This window comes from Sciurus vulgaris (assembly GCF_902686455.1).
Source record: "Sciurus vulgaris genome assembly, chromosome: 15".
Classification (NCBI taxonomy): domain Eukaryota; kingdom Metazoa; phylum Chordata; class Mammalia; order Rodentia; family Sciuridae; genus Sciurus; species Sciurus vulgaris.
Genome location: NC_136476.1, coordinates 39,444,802 through 39,461,447, shown reverse-complemented (window position 1 = coordinate 39,461,447; position 16,646 = coordinate 39,444,802). Strand labels below are relative to the sequence as shown.

The 16,646-nt window shown below is 37.7% G+C and overlaps 2 protein-coding genes across 2 annotated transcripts in view; one reads left to right on the top strand and one right to left on the bottom strand.

Moving 5' to 3' along the window:
* The window catches only part of HACD4 (3-hydroxyacyl-CoA dehydratase 4), a 30,672-nt gene extending 19,477 nt beyond the window's left edge, over positions 1-11,195 (top strand). The window contains exons 6-7 of the mRNA XM_079112430.1: positions 571-696; positions 10,797-11,195. Coding sequence (XP_078968556.1) covers positions 571-696; positions 10,797-10,879 — 209 coding nt within the window. The 3' untranslated portion in view covers positions 10,880-11,195. The remainder of the gene's footprint in view (positions 1-570; positions 697-10,796) is intronic.
* Positions 11,196-15,805: 4,610 nt separating this feature from the next.
* FOCAD (focadhesin) overlaps positions 15,806-16,646 on the bottom strand; it is a 377,113-nt gene continuing 376,272 nt past the window's right edge. The window contains exon 44 of the mRNA XM_079112425.1: positions 15,806-16,199. Coding sequence (XP_078968551.1) covers positions 16,126-16,199 — 74 coding nt within the window. The 3' untranslated portion in view covers positions 15,806-16,125. The remainder of the gene's footprint in view (positions 16,200-16,646) is intronic.

The window sequence follows — 16,646 nt, the reverse complement described above, 5'->3', positions numbered from 1 at the left end:
GGATACAGTTTCATGAAGTCTCCATCTTTCTGACACTAGCCTCTTCCCTCAAAATAATTTAGGGCAAGCCAGCATTTCGTGTAGAGCTCCCCCAGAATTTTTATTAAGTGCTACTGGGGCTATGTGAGAAAGGAGATAGTCTGAAAAAAATGGGTGATGCTAATTTCTTTATTGCAAGACTTTGCAGGATCTTTATTGTGCTAAATGTGGGTTATACCATTCTAGGAGAAAAAAATATATAGCTTCTCTCCAGTTGCTTATTACCCCTATTTGTGGTGAGGGGCACAGATGTATTCTGAGTTACCCTTTTAAAGATCCCTATAATTCCTTCCATGTAAGCATGATAAAGTATATCATGGACAAAAAATTCAGTAAGTCGCACTGATGTAACAGCTTTACCCACTTATCATTCAGCAGATTTCTATACCAGACTACAGCTTTAGCTAAAGGACTCGGCAAACATCAGAGAACTGTCAGATTCAATATATTGTTCAACTAGGGAGACATATATACACACCCCTGTAACAGGTTGAAGAGGAGAACCTCATGATGTCCCTTTTCTTTAAACAGCATTTGCCATCTATCAGTCGCTGCCTTATTTTGAATCGTTCGGCACTTACTCCACCAAGCTGCCTTTTGACTTATCCATCTATTTCCCTTATGTGCTAAGGCTGTATCTCATGATGCTCTTTATAGGTAAGTGCTGTTTGATTTTGTTTTATGAATTATTCCTGTTTTTTGGTTTACACTGTCATCTACCTTAACAGACAAGGTAGTAAACACAGACTAGACCCAAGAAGCCCAACACAGTGAACTCGATCATGTTATAAAGCAGCTGGAAGTTATAATGCATTCTGCAGGGTATCATGAGATCCAGTGTTTCGTGTTATCATGTTTCACTGTATAATCAAGAATAGTTCTACTAGCAGAAAGCCTAAGTATTATGTATGAAATATATAAGTTTTGACCACAGGCACAGATATCTACAAATATCAACCTGAGCCAGATGGGATCTTCCTGATTTTTCCACTTACATCTATCTTGTTTCCTGTTTGGCCTCACATGCTAGCAGGCAAATGGGAGTTGGTGCTAAAGACTTGAGAAAAACTTTTGGAACAAACACAGTTGGGTGGGATCTCAAGATGGCTGTTCCTCCACAAAGAAAAAACAAAGTAACAGGGGTATAGCTGCACGTGGAGGAGAGTGATCACCGGAACACACTAGAAGAGAGAAATTGGAACATGTAAGCTTCAGAGACCCAACAAAAGCATAGTAAGAAACACAATATCCAGATACATGGACTCTTCAACCAGGAAACAGGGAGCCTCCCCTCTGCAGAAATAAGTCCTAGCAAACCATCAGTGCAGATGTCGGTGATCCTAGCTATTGGAGAGTTTCACAACCCTCACAGGCTTATAGCCTAATTAGATAAGCAATCTGAAATCTTTGAAAAAGGATTTCACATCTTCCCACTGAAACCTTAGGGAGCCAGAGCCAGGAGACATCTTGAAAACGGACCTGTTGTCTAAATTTGGGCTGCTGAAGGGGTCAGAAGCCCCCACTATTCCCATCTCTGGGACGCCATAGACATTCTACTATACTGGTTCAGTGGGTATCTGAACCAAACTTGTCTAGCAAACTAAACTTGGCCCAGTAGAATAAGTCTGAATCAAACCCACTGGGTGCCCTGACAGTAAGGACAGGTATTATGATATGGAAGGGAATGGAAAGGAAACTACCCTCAAGAAGGGGAGATTGCGGAGCTTGCCCTCTGAGATCAGGATGTGCCCAGTTGTATGTGGATTTGCACTGGTGCCAGGACTGAAGGCCATCACCCATGCGGTTCCCACCAACCCTCCCCTTCCCCAAGCTGTGTACATACGCCTGCCACTATGAGGGTGGGGACAGAATTCTGTGGTTCCACTGTTGCCATACTCTCACAGGTGTGCCAGAGTGACTTTAAGCAATGTCACAGCTTTGGCTATTGTTCCACCCCTGGGCACATATGACCAAAGGAGGCTTTGAGAGGAATTTTGCCCAGGTCCAACCACATCTTACTCCTGCAAACCTCCTGGCAGCTAAAAGAACTGGGGGCAAAAAGGATCCAGGTCTCTGGTTAGGGAGTGCCCAATGGTCCCACCCCTTGGCCTGGCACTCCCATAACAGTGGCAGAAAGGACCACCTGCTGCTACCACACAAATGGGACTCCCCCCACTGGGCATCCCTGCACATCATTTGACCCCACACCGCTGTCAGGTTGGGTGTGAGTATCACAGGGATGTTGTTATTCCTGCCACTGCCTCTCCCCATGAAGGACTTGGGCTCACACCACTGTCTGGCTGTAGGATAAGTGCTTTAGGCCTCTCATCATTATGGGTACAGAGAGTGCCAAAGACCTTTACAAATAACCAAGTCAGCCGTGCCTGAGGAAACTCTTTTTACCTGATAGGGGCTATCGCTCCCAATGTAGGAGAAGCCACACGATGTGCTATCTATGCTACACCTGCCTGAAGTATTAGAATGTCCTTGCATGGCCCAAAGAGATCATAAGCCTCTCTGACACCAACATGGTATGTGCTGTGTCCAGATTCACTGATCACAGCCAAGAAGGTACAGGGAGACAATATGGTTCCTAGCAAGAAATAAATTCAGCATTGCACAACAAACTTACATCCCAGGACATCTTTAAACGAAAGTTGCTTATTAAAAGCCATTCCATGAATGTGGTAGAGATATCTGATCTATCAAATGTCCAAATCTCAATTTAGAAATATGAAAATACAAGGTAATATGATACCCCCAAAAGATCATAATGCCATTAACAGATTCCAAGAACTCAAAATGGATGAAATGCTTGACAAAGAATTCAAGGGAATAATTTTAAAAAATCTCTTGAGATCTAAGGCTATAAACAGTTAAATGAAATTAGGAAGATAATGCAGGAAGTGAATGAGAAATCCAGCAAAAACAGATTTTGAAAAAGAACCAAACAAATCTTCCAAATGAAGAACTCAATAAGACACGTGAAAATTTCAGTCAAAGACCTGAACAGACTATATCAAGTAGAAGAAAGAATCTGAGCTTGAAGACCGGTCTTTTGAAATATCGCATTCAAACAAGAAAGAAAAAAAAAAAAAAAAAAGGACACATTCAAGTTCTTTTGGATGCCACTAAATGAATAAACATTCATTTTTGAAGTATCCAAAGATAAAGAGCTAAAGGTTAAAGACACAAAACATCCCTAATTTGGGGAAAAGACATGGACATCCATATATGGGACACATATGGAACTCCAAGTAGACATGACCAGGAAAGATCTTTACCATGACATATTATAATCAAATGGTCAAAAGTCCAGGACAAAGTATTTTAAAATCTCTAAGAGAAAAGCACCAATTAATATTTAAGATCAACTCCAGTAGACTAACACAAGATTTCTCAAAAGAAATCCTACAGGTCAGGAGAAAATGTAATGACATTTCAAGTCCTGAAACAATAACTGCTACCAAGATTACTATTACTAACAAGGCTATCTTTGAGAAATAAAGACATTTCAAGAATCCAGGATAACCAGACAAGCCTTACAAAAGATATTTAAGGGAGTCCTGCATCCAGAAGTGGAAGAAAAGTAACTACCACCATGATTGCATGTAAAAGTAAAAGTCCTACGAGGGTAGCAGATACATGAGAGAAATAGAAGATTCAGACATTATTATTAAAATAAGCCATCAAACCACAAAGTTGAATAAGAGGAAGAACAAAGAATATTCAAAACAACTGGAAGAAAATCAATATTAATAGGCATAAGTATGTACCTTTGAATAATAAACTTAACTATGAAAAATGTAAATAGATTAAATTCTCCAATTAAAAGATACATCTCGAAGGAAACAGTGGCACATGCTTATAATTCCAGGTACTTGGGACGCTGAAGCAGGAGGATCACAAGTTTGAGGCCATCCTCAGCAACTTAGTAATATCTCTCAACATTAAAAGTACTGGGAATGTAGCTCAGTGCTAAAGCACCCTAGGGTTCTATCTCTTGTACTGAAAATTTTTATCAGTAAAGGTACACAAACACTGAAAGAAAAGGATGGAAAATATCCTGAAATGAAACCTAAAGTAAGAATAGCTATACTTGCATTTAACAAAATAGACTTCATCAAAAACCAAGAAATAACATCACTCTGTAATGATCAAGAAGGTATCATTTCATCAAGGCGTTTGGAAATCTGTCTGTACCTAATATTGGAGCACCCAATTTTATAAAACAAGCACTACTAACCCTAAAGGCAGGGCAAAGGCTGCAGTGTGATAATAGCAGGGGTGTTCCAAACCCTACTTTCTTTAGTGGTCAACTCATCTAGAAACAAAGAAAACAAAACATCTAAAAACTATGCTAAAAATCAAAGGGACTTAACAGATATTTACAGAACAGTTTTTCCAACAGCTGAATACACATTTTTTAAAATCAGAGCCTAAAACTTCCTAGACCATACTTTTTAGGCCACAACAAGTCTTAATAGAATTTTTTAAAAAGTGAAATCATATACTGCATCTTTTCTGATTACAATGGAATGAAAAGAAGAATAACTACAGAAATGCTAAAAATATGTGAAAACTGAGCACACTTTAGAACAGTGAGTCATTGGAGTCAAAAGAGAAGTTTTAAAAACATTTCTGAAACAAAATATACCCAACCTCATGGGGTGCAACCAAAAGTAGTATGAGGGAAATTTATAGCAATGAGTTCTTATATTTAAAAAGAAAAGATTTTAAATAACCTAATGATGTAACTCAAGGACTTAGAAAAGAAAAATACAAACTCTAAATTAGAAGGAAGAAATAATAAAGTTCAGAGCAGAAATGAAGGACTAAAAGACAATACAAAAAATCAATGTAACAGAGTCAGTTCTTTAAAAGCTAAACAACCTCTGCAGACACTGACTTCCTGAAGACTCCTAAATCTCAAGAAATAAAAATGAGAGTCAGTATGTGGAATGTCATCAAATTAAAATACTTCTGCACAGCAAAGAAAACAAGAGCAGGAAGAGAAGCCTACAGAATGGGAGAAAATTTTTGCCAACTACTGTTCCAACAGGGGATTAAGAGCCAGAATATATAAAGAACTCAAAAAAGCTTAACACCAACAACAAACCAAATCAATAAATGTGCAAATGACATTTGTCAAAAGAAATAACAAAATGCCAGCAAATATATGAAATAGCAATTTGGGAAATGCAAATTGAAACTACACAGATTTTCTCACCCCACTTAGAATGGCAGTCATTAAGAATACAAATAACAAATGCTGGAGAGCATATGGAGGAAAAGGTACACTGGTATGTTGGTAGAACTGCAAATTAGTACAACCACTCTGGAAAGAAGTGTGAAGATTCCTCAAATACTAGAAATGGACCCACCACATGACACAGCTATCCCACTCCTTAGTATTTATCCACAAGAACTAAAATCAGCATATTATAGTGATACATGCATACCAATGTTCATAGCAGAGCTAGTCACAATAGACTACAGAATCAGCCCAGGAGCCCATCAACAGATAAATAGATAAAGAAAATGTGGTGTATATATACACGATGGAGTTTTACTGAGTTATAAAGAAGAATGAAATTATGGTATGTGCTGCTAAATGGATGGAACTGGAGAACAGTGAAATAAGCCATACCCAGAAAGAAAGGTCGAATGTTTTCTCTCAGGTGGAAGTAAGGAGAGAAAGGAATAGAAATGGGGATCTCATGAAAATAGAAGAGACCTATCATCTAGAAAAAGGGGATCAAGAAGCAGGGGATGGGATGGGGAAATTCTAGGAATGAAAATCTACCAAATTATGCTATGTCCATATACTTACCACAGTGAACCCCATTTATAGATAATGATAATACATTAAACTAGTAGAAGGGAGATCAATAGAGCAAGTAGATCAGAGAGGAATGAGTGAAGAAGAAGAAGGTACTGAGGATATTGAGCAAATTATATATAATCATCATGTATACACACAGAAAAACTAAGCAAATGGACGGACTTTTTTTTTTTTTTTTCTTTTTTACGAAGAAAAAGAGGATCCAAATAACCTTTGAGATAAAAAAGGAGACATTACAACTGATACCACAGAATTACAACAGATCATTGGAAATTATTTTGGAAAACTATATGCTAACAAATTGGAAAATCTGGAAGAAATGGAAAACTTGGGGGACACACATGACCTGCCAACACTGAACCAAGAGAATATTAAAAAAATGAATAGATTAATGAGAGCTAATCAGTGATTTAAAAAAAAGTCTCCCCCCTAGGAAAAAGCCCAGGAACAGATGACCTCACTGCTGAATTTTACCAAACTTTTAAAGAAGAATTAATGCCAATTATTCTCAAACTATTCCATAGAATTGAAAGGGAGGAAACTTTCTCAAACTCATCACTCTGTTACCAAAACCTGACAAACAATAACAGCAAACCTATAGACCAACATCCCTGATGAATATAGATGCAAAAATTACTAGCAACCAAATTCAGTACATCAAAAACATCATACGTGATGATTAAGATGTTTCATTCCAAGGATGCAAGTATGAATCAATATACATAAATCAATAAGCAAAATGTTACAAACAGAATGAAGGATAAAATATCTCAGTAGATGCAGAAAAGGCATTTGATAAAATTTGACATCCCTCAGTGATAAATGCCCTGAAAAAATTAGGTATAGGAAGATCATACCTCAACATAACAAAGTCTATATGTAGTAAACCCATAGCCAACATCATACTGGGGGAAACCAAAAACATTTCCTCTAAGATCAGGAATAAGATGCGTGTGGCAATTCTCACTGCTTTTATTCAATGTAATACAAAAAGATTTAGCCAGAGCAATTAGATAAGAGAAAAATAAGTCATACAAATAGGGAAGGAGGAAATCAAATTATCTGTCTGCAATTGATACGATTATATACACAGAAAAACCTAGACTCTAGCAAAAGACTATTATAACTGATTAAGTGAAGACAAAATCAACATATAAAAATCAATAGCTTTTCTATACACCAGTGAATTTTCTGAGAAGAATCACTGAAACATCTCATTTGCAATAGCTACAAAAAAGTGCCTAGGAATAAACTTAACTAAGGAAGTGAAAGACCTTGCAATGAAAATCACAAAACACTGATGTAAAATATTCAAGATGCTAAAGTCGGCAAGACCTCCCATGTTCATGGATAATGAATGTTGTGAAAATGGCCACGCTACCAAACCAGTCTACAGATGAAGTGCAGTCACCATCAAAATACCAGTGATATTCTTCACAAAAAACAATCCTAAAATTTATATGAAAGTACAAGAGACCCTGTGATGTAGACATCACAATACCTGATTTCAAGACACACTGCTCAACCACAGTAACAAAAATTGCATGGTTTTGGCATAAAAACAGAAAATACCAATGGAACAGAGCACCCAGAAATAAAACTACACATTTATAGCCAGTGGGAATCTCAGCAAAGGTGCTAAAAACATACATTGGAGAAAGGGCAACCTCTTCAACAAAGGATGCCAGGAAAACTGGATCTACACATACAGAAGATTGAAATATGACCCTGTCTCTCACCTTGTACAAAAATTGACTTAAAATGAATTAAAGGCCTTAATATAAGACCTGAAACTCTGAAACTTCCACTAAGAAAACTAAGGGAGACACTTCAAGCTATTGGTAGAGGTAATGATTTTCTGGATACAATGTGAAAGAAAATCTGATATTGACACGTGGGATTACATCAAAGTCAAAAGCTGCTGCACAGCAATCAAAAGTGAAGAGATAGGGTGCAGAATGGAAGAAAACATTTGGCAGCTATTTGTCTGACAGAGGTTTATTATTCATAACAAATAAAGAACTCAAAAAGCTTAATGCAAAAAGTAATTCAATTAAAAAATGGCAAATGATCTCAACATATTTCAAAAGAAAATATATGAAAAATCATGCTCAGTATCACCAGCCATCAAGGAAATAGCATAATATCATCTCACCCCAATTAGAATGACTATTATAAAAAACCAACAATGACACATACTAGAGGAAGCGAAGTAAACAAAAATTCTTATATTAATTATCAAGAATCCAAGCAATAACAAGTGTTGGCAGGGATGTGGAGAAAAAGGTACACTCATACATTGCTGGTGGGACTGCAAATTGGTGCAACCACTCTAGAAAGCAATATGGAGATTCCTCAGAAAACTTGGAATGGAACTACTATTTGACCCAGCTATTCCATTCCTCGGTATATATCCAAAGGACTTAAAATCAGCATAATACAGTGACACAGCCACATCAATGTTTATAGCAGCTCTACTCACAAAAGCTAAACTATGGAACCAGCCTAGGTGCCCTGATGAATGGATAAAGAAACTGTGGTATATATACACAATGGAATATTACTCAGCCTTAAAGAACAATGAAATTATGGCATTTGCAGGTAAATGGATGGAACTAGAGAATATCATGCTAAGCAAAATAAGCCAAACCCAAAAAACCAAAGGCTGAATGTTTTCTCTGTTAAGCAGATGCTGATCTATGATGGGGGTGGGGATAGGGAAGAATGAAGGAACTTTGGATTTGTGCAGAGGGGAGTGAGAGGAGGGGAGGAGGGGAAGGACAGTGGAATGAGGTGGATATTATTACCCTATATACATGTGTGATTACCATCATGATCTGTACCATGTACAGCCAGAGGAAGGAGAAGTTATGCTCCTTTTGTGTAGTATGTGTCAAAATACATTCTACTGTTATATATAACTAGTTAGAACATATTAAAAAGTAAAACTCTACCACTATATCACCTCATATGTGATTGAATGATTATTAAAAAAAAGGTGGAGGAGATAAATACTGATGAAGCTGTGGAGAAAAAGGAACTCTTACACACTGCTGGTGGGAATGTAAATGGGTACAGCCTTCATGGAATAGAGTATTATTCAGTCTTTAAAAAAATCTTTAAACACCCTGTCATATATGAAAACATGGATGAACCCAGAAGACATATGCTAAGTGAAATAAACCAGACAAGGAAGAAATACTGAATTATTTTACTTACATGTGGAAGCTTAAAAGGGGAGGAGGAAGTGAGGAGATGCCTGTCAGAAGCACTAAGTTGGGCTGGGCTTGTGGCTCAGTGGTAGAGCACCTGCCTAGCATGTGTGAGGCACTGGGTTTGACTCTCAGCACCACACATAAATACATAAAATAAAGGTCCATTGGCAACTAAAATATATGTACAGATTTATACGTTTTTTTAAAAAGCACAAAGTTCCTGTTACATGGTAGGAGTAAGATCTGGAGACCCTAAAGCACAGCCTGGTGACTATATTAATGAAACTGTTGTATGTTTGATATTTGCTGAGAGGGTAGAACTTTATGGTTCTCACCACCCACACAAATGTAAGTACATGAGGTGACGGATAGATTAACTACTTTTGTGGTGATCATTTCACAAATACACATGTATGTCAACATCATGTTTTATACCTTACTATACAGTTTATATTTGTCAATTTTAACCCAATGAAACTGAAAAAATTAACCAAGAAAGAAAAAGGAAGTCACTCTTCCCAACAGACGCTTCATACAATGAATACTTATTTTTTGGTTAAAGAAATGTAGGCAAATGGAATAAAATTACATGTTTAATTCAGCAAATATAATACTAACCTACTGGGTGTAGTGTGTTACAAAGTCACTTGGAAGGCTTTAAAATAAATAAAACCTGGTTTTCTTACTCAAATAAAGCCATACTTAAAAAAAAAAAAAACAAAACCTCATATGCTGTTAGTTGGAATGTAAATTAGTACAACTACTAAGGAGAACAGTATATACTGAAAGGAAATGAAGTTAGCATACAAAAGAGATACTTGCATGCCCATGTTTCCTGTTCCTGTGGTGCTATTCATAATCACTAAAACATGAATAAACCTAGATGTCCATTTGCAGATAAATGGATAAAAAAAAGTGTACACATACACACACACAGGAATATTATTCAGCTAAGAAAAATGAAGTTCTGACAGTTGCAGAAAAATTGATGGAACTGAAGGACATGTTAAGCCACAGGCAGACAAGTATCTGTGTTTTCTCTTAAAACGTAGAAACTTTTTTTTTTAAGTCAACCTGAAAGTAGGAAAGTGATTATCAATGACTGGGAAGGGTGGAAACTGGGGAGGGAGTGTCATGGGTAGAAGGGTAGCTTGGTATGATAAGTGTACACTGTACACATGGTGCAGAAATATCACTGAATCCCACAAAATATACATTTGCAGGGAACTTGAGACTAAAGAGTAAAGCTATGCTATGTAAATAAAATACACTGGATTAATAAAAGTTAGTTGAAGATTTTTTGAATCAACTTGTTTTCCAGGAAATTGGGGGAAAAGACCTCCATTATTAAATTTACATTGCCCCAGATCTAACCTTCACAAATTCTGAAAATAATCTCTGGAAGGTAATAGATATCAGTTATAAGAACAACCCATACAGAGAAAAGACAAAGATAAAACTTTAAAGAGAGCTACCCCACAAAAAGGAAAAATATTCCCTACATTAAAATTAAAACACTAGGATGGAAGAGTTGACTTACTTCCTTTCTGCGTAAAATCTGGAAGCATCCTTATGTGGTCCTCCTCCAAGTCTCCCTTGTGAGTGCCTCCCTGGGCAGCACTCTGTTGTGAAATCAGGGCTCTTTCCAGAGAAATGATGAATCAACCTCACTTTTGCCATTTTCCTCTCCACCTTAGGTATGTATTTTACCTACAGTCATCTTTACTCAGAAAGAAGAGATGTCCTTAGAGTCTTTTCCATTAAGAAGAAGAAAATATGAAGGACAGCATTCCAGTGTGACCTGAGAAGAGACAGGCTCATGGACTTACTGCAATGAGTACAACCCAGGAAAACACCCAGTACTTGACAAAAAACCATGACATGTGATTACACACCCCCCAAACTCTACACACAACAGCAGTCTGTTTATCACTCACTGGATTTCCAAAACATGTACTCTGCATACCCTATTTCCTCAAAACTGTGGTTTTTATACAAGTCACATTTATATTAGGTGAAGTCTGATTATTTTACTGTAGGGTTGATGAGAAATAGGAGATTAACTGGAGATAGGTCCAATTAAATTGAGAAACCAACTTGATAACCTAAATTATATTTATTCCTTCTCACTTCTGATTCCCAAATAGCAGATCTGTAGGAGGAAAGCACTCTAAAATATACTCTGTAGTTGTCTAGAATAATATACTTTATGGACAAATGTCTTTGTCCCCAGAGCTAATAATTCAATACCCACCATAAACATTAGATACACTTAGAAAATTAAACATCTTTCCAAGACCTATGTTAGTCATCTCAAGCTGCTATAGCAAAGTCTCATAACTGGGTGGTTTTTAGCAAATGTTTTTCTCATAGTTTAGACGTCCAAGTTCAAAGTGCCAGTCAATTCTCTTCCTTGTGAGGACTTCTTGGTTTATAGATGGATGCCTTTTTTATACAAGACAGATGAACTATCTCGCATCTCCTCTTATAAGGGCACTAATCCTATTCAGGAGTGCTCCACCCTCATCAAAGAACTGCTTCCCCAAGGCTCCACATCCAGATACTGTTGCATTGAGGGTTAGGGCTTAATTCAGGAATTTTGGGGAAACAGATTCTGTCTATAGCATTTTGCACCTGACTTCACAACATTTATGTCCTCATAAGCAAAATATATTCCCTCTATCCCAATAGCCCCCAATAACCTAACTCATTCCTGCAAAGTCTAAAGTTTTATCTAAATATCATCTAAATGAGAGGAAAGTAAGAAGATATAATTCATCCTGAGGCAATTTTTTTTTTTCAAATAAATTACATGCTTCCAAAATGTAATGGTAGGATGGTCATAATATAGACATCCCCATTTCAAAAGGGAGACACTGGTGGGAAGAAAGGAGCATCCGGTCCCCAGTAGGTTCAAACCCTAGCAAACCTCCATGCAATCTGAAGGTTCAGGAATGATCTTTGGCTTCCTACTTTGCCTTCGGACCCACTGAGGCAGAATCTTATCCCCAGGTCTCTGTTGGGGAAGGTCAGGTCCCCATATCTTTGGATGGCTTCAGTCCTGTGGCTTGGCCCGTTCCAACCCTTTCTGAACCTGAGGAGACAAATCTGATGATTTTTTAAATCACCTTAAAGGTCATTCTTTCCTGGTCTACATTCACAGCTGATGAACTCCATGGTCTCCTGTAAAATCCAAGTCATCCAACAACCAGCCTTCCCTTCATCCCATCTCCATTCCCCTCAGTTCAAACTAGCAGTGCTGGTGACTGATTACGGCTATAGATCACACCCACACTAAACTACTGAATGGTCTCTACCACGCCCTCAGTGTTCTCTTTAGAACATATTATTTTTTGTAATGTGGATGGGCTCAGAAGTTTCAAAATCTTTAAATGTTGCTTCCTTTTTGGTTAATAATTCTGCCTTCAATGAATTTCTTTCATATTTTAATACAAGAAGTCAGAAGGAAAACCAAGTCACTTCAACAGTTTGCTTAGAGAGCTCCTCACTTAAACATCCACTCCTTTGCCCACCATTCTCACCTTCCACGAAACACTACAACATGGACACAATTCAACCAAGTTCTTTGCCACTTTACAACAAAGATCCCATTTCTTCCAGCTTCCAATAACATGTTCCTCATTTCCATCTAACACCTCATCCAAAATGGTATCTACATCCTCCTTTCTGTCAGTGTTCTCTTCATGATAATTTATGTATTCTCCAAGATTGCACTTTCTTTCCAGATTTCTTCTATTTTCACTTAGCCCTCACCCAAATCACCTGCATCCATTCCTAAAAGGTATTACTAACTTTTCCTATCATACACCTTGAAACTCTTTCAGCCTCTATCCATTACTTAATTTCAAAGATGCTTCTACAGTTTTATATGTTTGGTATAGCAGCACCTGCTTCTTGGTATATATTAGTCAGTTTTGCCTGCTGTAACAAATTACTGTAAACTGGGTGACCAAGACAATAGAAATAGGTTTCTCACAACTCTGGAGGCTAAGAAGTTCAATATCAAGGTGCCAGCTCATTCAGTTCCTGGTGAGGTTCCAAGGTAACAGCTGGATGTTCTTTGGGGTTTGCAGATGAATGACTTCCTTCTGTATCTCCACAGGGTGGAGAAGGCAAGCATCTCTCCCAGGTTTCTCGTAAGCTGACTCATCCCATTCATGAGGGCTCCACTCCCATACCTACTTACTTCCAACAGGCCTCACCTCCGAATACTATCATTCCAATTAACTTCAAAAACGGTTATTAATGGCCTCTTAGTTACCATGGAGCCATTACATTACAAATAAAACAGACTATTTTAGGTACTTGCATGGATCCCAACATCTGTTCCAAATGTACACTTTTTAAATCAAGAGTCAGAATGTTTGGATACTTTTGAGAAACATAACATGGCTTTGACCCCACACATTAATTTGTTAGTATATCCCTGCATGCTCTTTCTCTTGGCAACTTGTGTTTTCAAAAACTAACAGAAGATGACTTGTAAGTTAAATTTCCTTTTGTATATAGTTAGGAACATCTGGTCTAAAAAAGCAGAGACTTCTGGTTTCTAGAGAGCAGACCAAAATATCTTGAGGGACAATTTAATTCTTACCTGAGGTCATATAAGTAATGAAGAGGAAGGGTCTTATTATTTCAGTGACCTGTATCTTAGAAAGTTTATATTTTTCAAATTTATAATCTTTAGAGGTTCCCATGAATAAGAAAATCCCATGAATTGTCTATCCAAATCTGCTCAAGACAAAAAAAAAGGGAGCTGGGGAAGAAAAGAGAGCGAGATCTTATTTTTTCCCTTCGGTACTCCTGTTTTCTTGTCAAGGTCAGGAGCAGGGAGGGACGAGGTTTGAAAAGGAACTGAGCTGAAATGAGAAGAGCAATCAGTTTAGAAGTCTAGATCAATTCTTTCTCCATTTACATGGCATTAGCAGCCTCTGGCTGCCGATTCAAAAGTAAAAAGTCCTTCATTGTCCACTTCCTCTTCACTATTCCTCCCTGCCATCTAAATTCGCAATATGATCCAGAAATCTAAAGTCCCACCCCTTTGTACCACAACTCCAAACTTTCCACTTCCAGAGGTCTGGCAGTATAAGTCAGGGTTGTTTCTTCTGAGTGCACCAATCTACATTAAGCATGAACAAGATTTAATCTTTGATGGGAGTTTGCATCTTGAAGTGGAAGCTGATGAGCCTGATGCAGCTGAAATAGTTCTGGATCTTAGGTTCTAGGAACTTGGCTAGAAGTGAGACTTTCCCACCTCGTGGATGTCTTTACTGCATTTTAAAATAGAAAACAATACCTCCTTATGGTACTGCTGCAAGAGTGAAATAAACCAATACGAGTGTACTTACAGTCTGGCACCTAACAGTAAATGCTAGATAAATTTCAACCTGTAACAGTAGTATGAAAGAGTGTATGTGGGTAGGAAGGAGAGAAGCTGGCTCCCAATGTAAATTTTCTATCTTCTTATCTCTTCAAATTGATTTCCCTCTAGCCCGACCCCTAAGGAAATAATAGATTTGGTAAACAAAACTAGTAGGGCTATCTTCAACATAGGAGGTGGGTACACTTGGTGACAACATGAAAGTACAAGCCACAGGGAGTGCTGTGGAGCCCCAGGTGCTGTGCTATGCCATGGTATGACAGCCACAAAGGCACATTATTTCAGGGGCATACTTTTTCTTTTCAGTGATCTCATAGATGTTTTGATGTGTTTAGGACTGCCTAGAGACAGAACCCTAATTAATGGTTGTGTGAAGGAAGGATAGTTAGCAAACAACAAGCCATTGAGTAAAATGCAATCATTGAGTATATTGTCATAATCCTTCATTTCCTTTAGACTACTAGTCACCCTAAGAACTCTGTACTTCTAAAAGGGTATGAATCTACATCATGTAGAACCATAGAAACGAAATGATGTACCCCATTTGTGTACAATGAATCAAAATGCAGTCTTTAATCAATCAACAAGAAGAATTTTTAAAAATTGTAAGAAAAGATTAGAGGAGATATTTGCCATTTTTTGCCTACCCAGCATCCTGGAAAAATCCAGGTTAGACAGTTTGGGTGGGCTGTCTCTTCTCTCTGTGGAGGGATCTTAGGTGTGGACATATGACTTAGATTTGGTCAATGAGCGTGCCCTGCCTCCCAAATACTTATTCAGAGACTCGGATGTAACTCAAAATGAAGCAGCTTCTCCCCATGTTGTTTCTGCCACACCTGTGGGCAAAGACACCTTTCCTTACCTTTGAGGTTGCTGGCAGCCACCTTGCCAGAGATGTGGAAGGATCCCAAGAAGAACAAAGTCTAATGGCACCATTTGATTCACTGAGTGTAACTGCTTCTCATCAGATCTAAAATTTCTTGGTTTGTGAACTAATATTCACCCTTTTGGCTGAAGCTATTTTGAACTAGATTATTTCTGTTTGCATTCAAGGGAATGAAGCATAAGGAAATGTAGCCATCACTGCTAATGAATCTGATTTAGTTAATATTCAGTGTCAAGCTTATTATTTAAATGTGTATAGCAGTTCCAAAATATTTTATCAATAGTAATAAAACTTGTCTAAGTCAATGAATATCTTCTTAGATTTCATGGAAAACAGATCATAACACTATTATCACCACTATAGTTTGCTTTGACTGACAACCTTCCCCTATGTCTTAAGACAAATAAAAGTCACATGCACAAAGTTCACAAGAATATTTTACTAGAATTGAGGGGATAGAAGAAGGTAAAGTCAAGTTGTCACAAAGAAAATCTTCACATTGAAATCCAGTCAAATAAAGAAAACTCATGTTCCTGTTTCAGTCTCGTCTGGGTAACAAAGTGATGTACCCCTCCTCCTGGCAATGAATGTGTCAGGCTTCAGTAATGTGGCCACTGTTTCATGACCCTTAACATCAAGGATCAATGTCTCACCAATCCCAGACATGAATTCTTAATTCCTTCCATTTCTATGATTTGCCTCATCCAGCTGAGAATGCTTCTGGTTGCTGCAAAACTGTTCACCAGCCATAAGCTCTGGTCCATACAGCTTTCTTTTTAAACTCTGGGAGGACTCTCAAGGACAGCAGGGTAGCTAAAAGGAAACAACAAAATAAACCAGTATTTGGTGGAGCTGCATTTGAAAAGGTCATTTTGATCAAAAAGGTGTCAGAACAGACCTTGGCTTTTTCTCACTGGGTTAATTTTCAAGACTAAGAATTCCCATCAAGACCTGGCAAAACGTTAACGGTGGAAAATGATTTTAAGATTGGGGGAAAAGTCATTTTTGTTTGCTTTTGTTTTGTTTCTAAAGCTAACCTGTAATCAGTTAGTGGGAAATTTTGCGCCTCCCCCCCAAAAAAAAAACCAAAAAACTGGTGAGATGCTGGTGACTTTCTCTCCTTGGGTGCTGATTACAGGGGTACATTTTCTCTATAAAAATCTGCTTAAGATTTGTGCTCTTTTTCTACATGAATATAATAATCACCACTAAATGTTTAATTAAAGATGAAAATCAAAACCCCTCGTCCTATAATAAAGT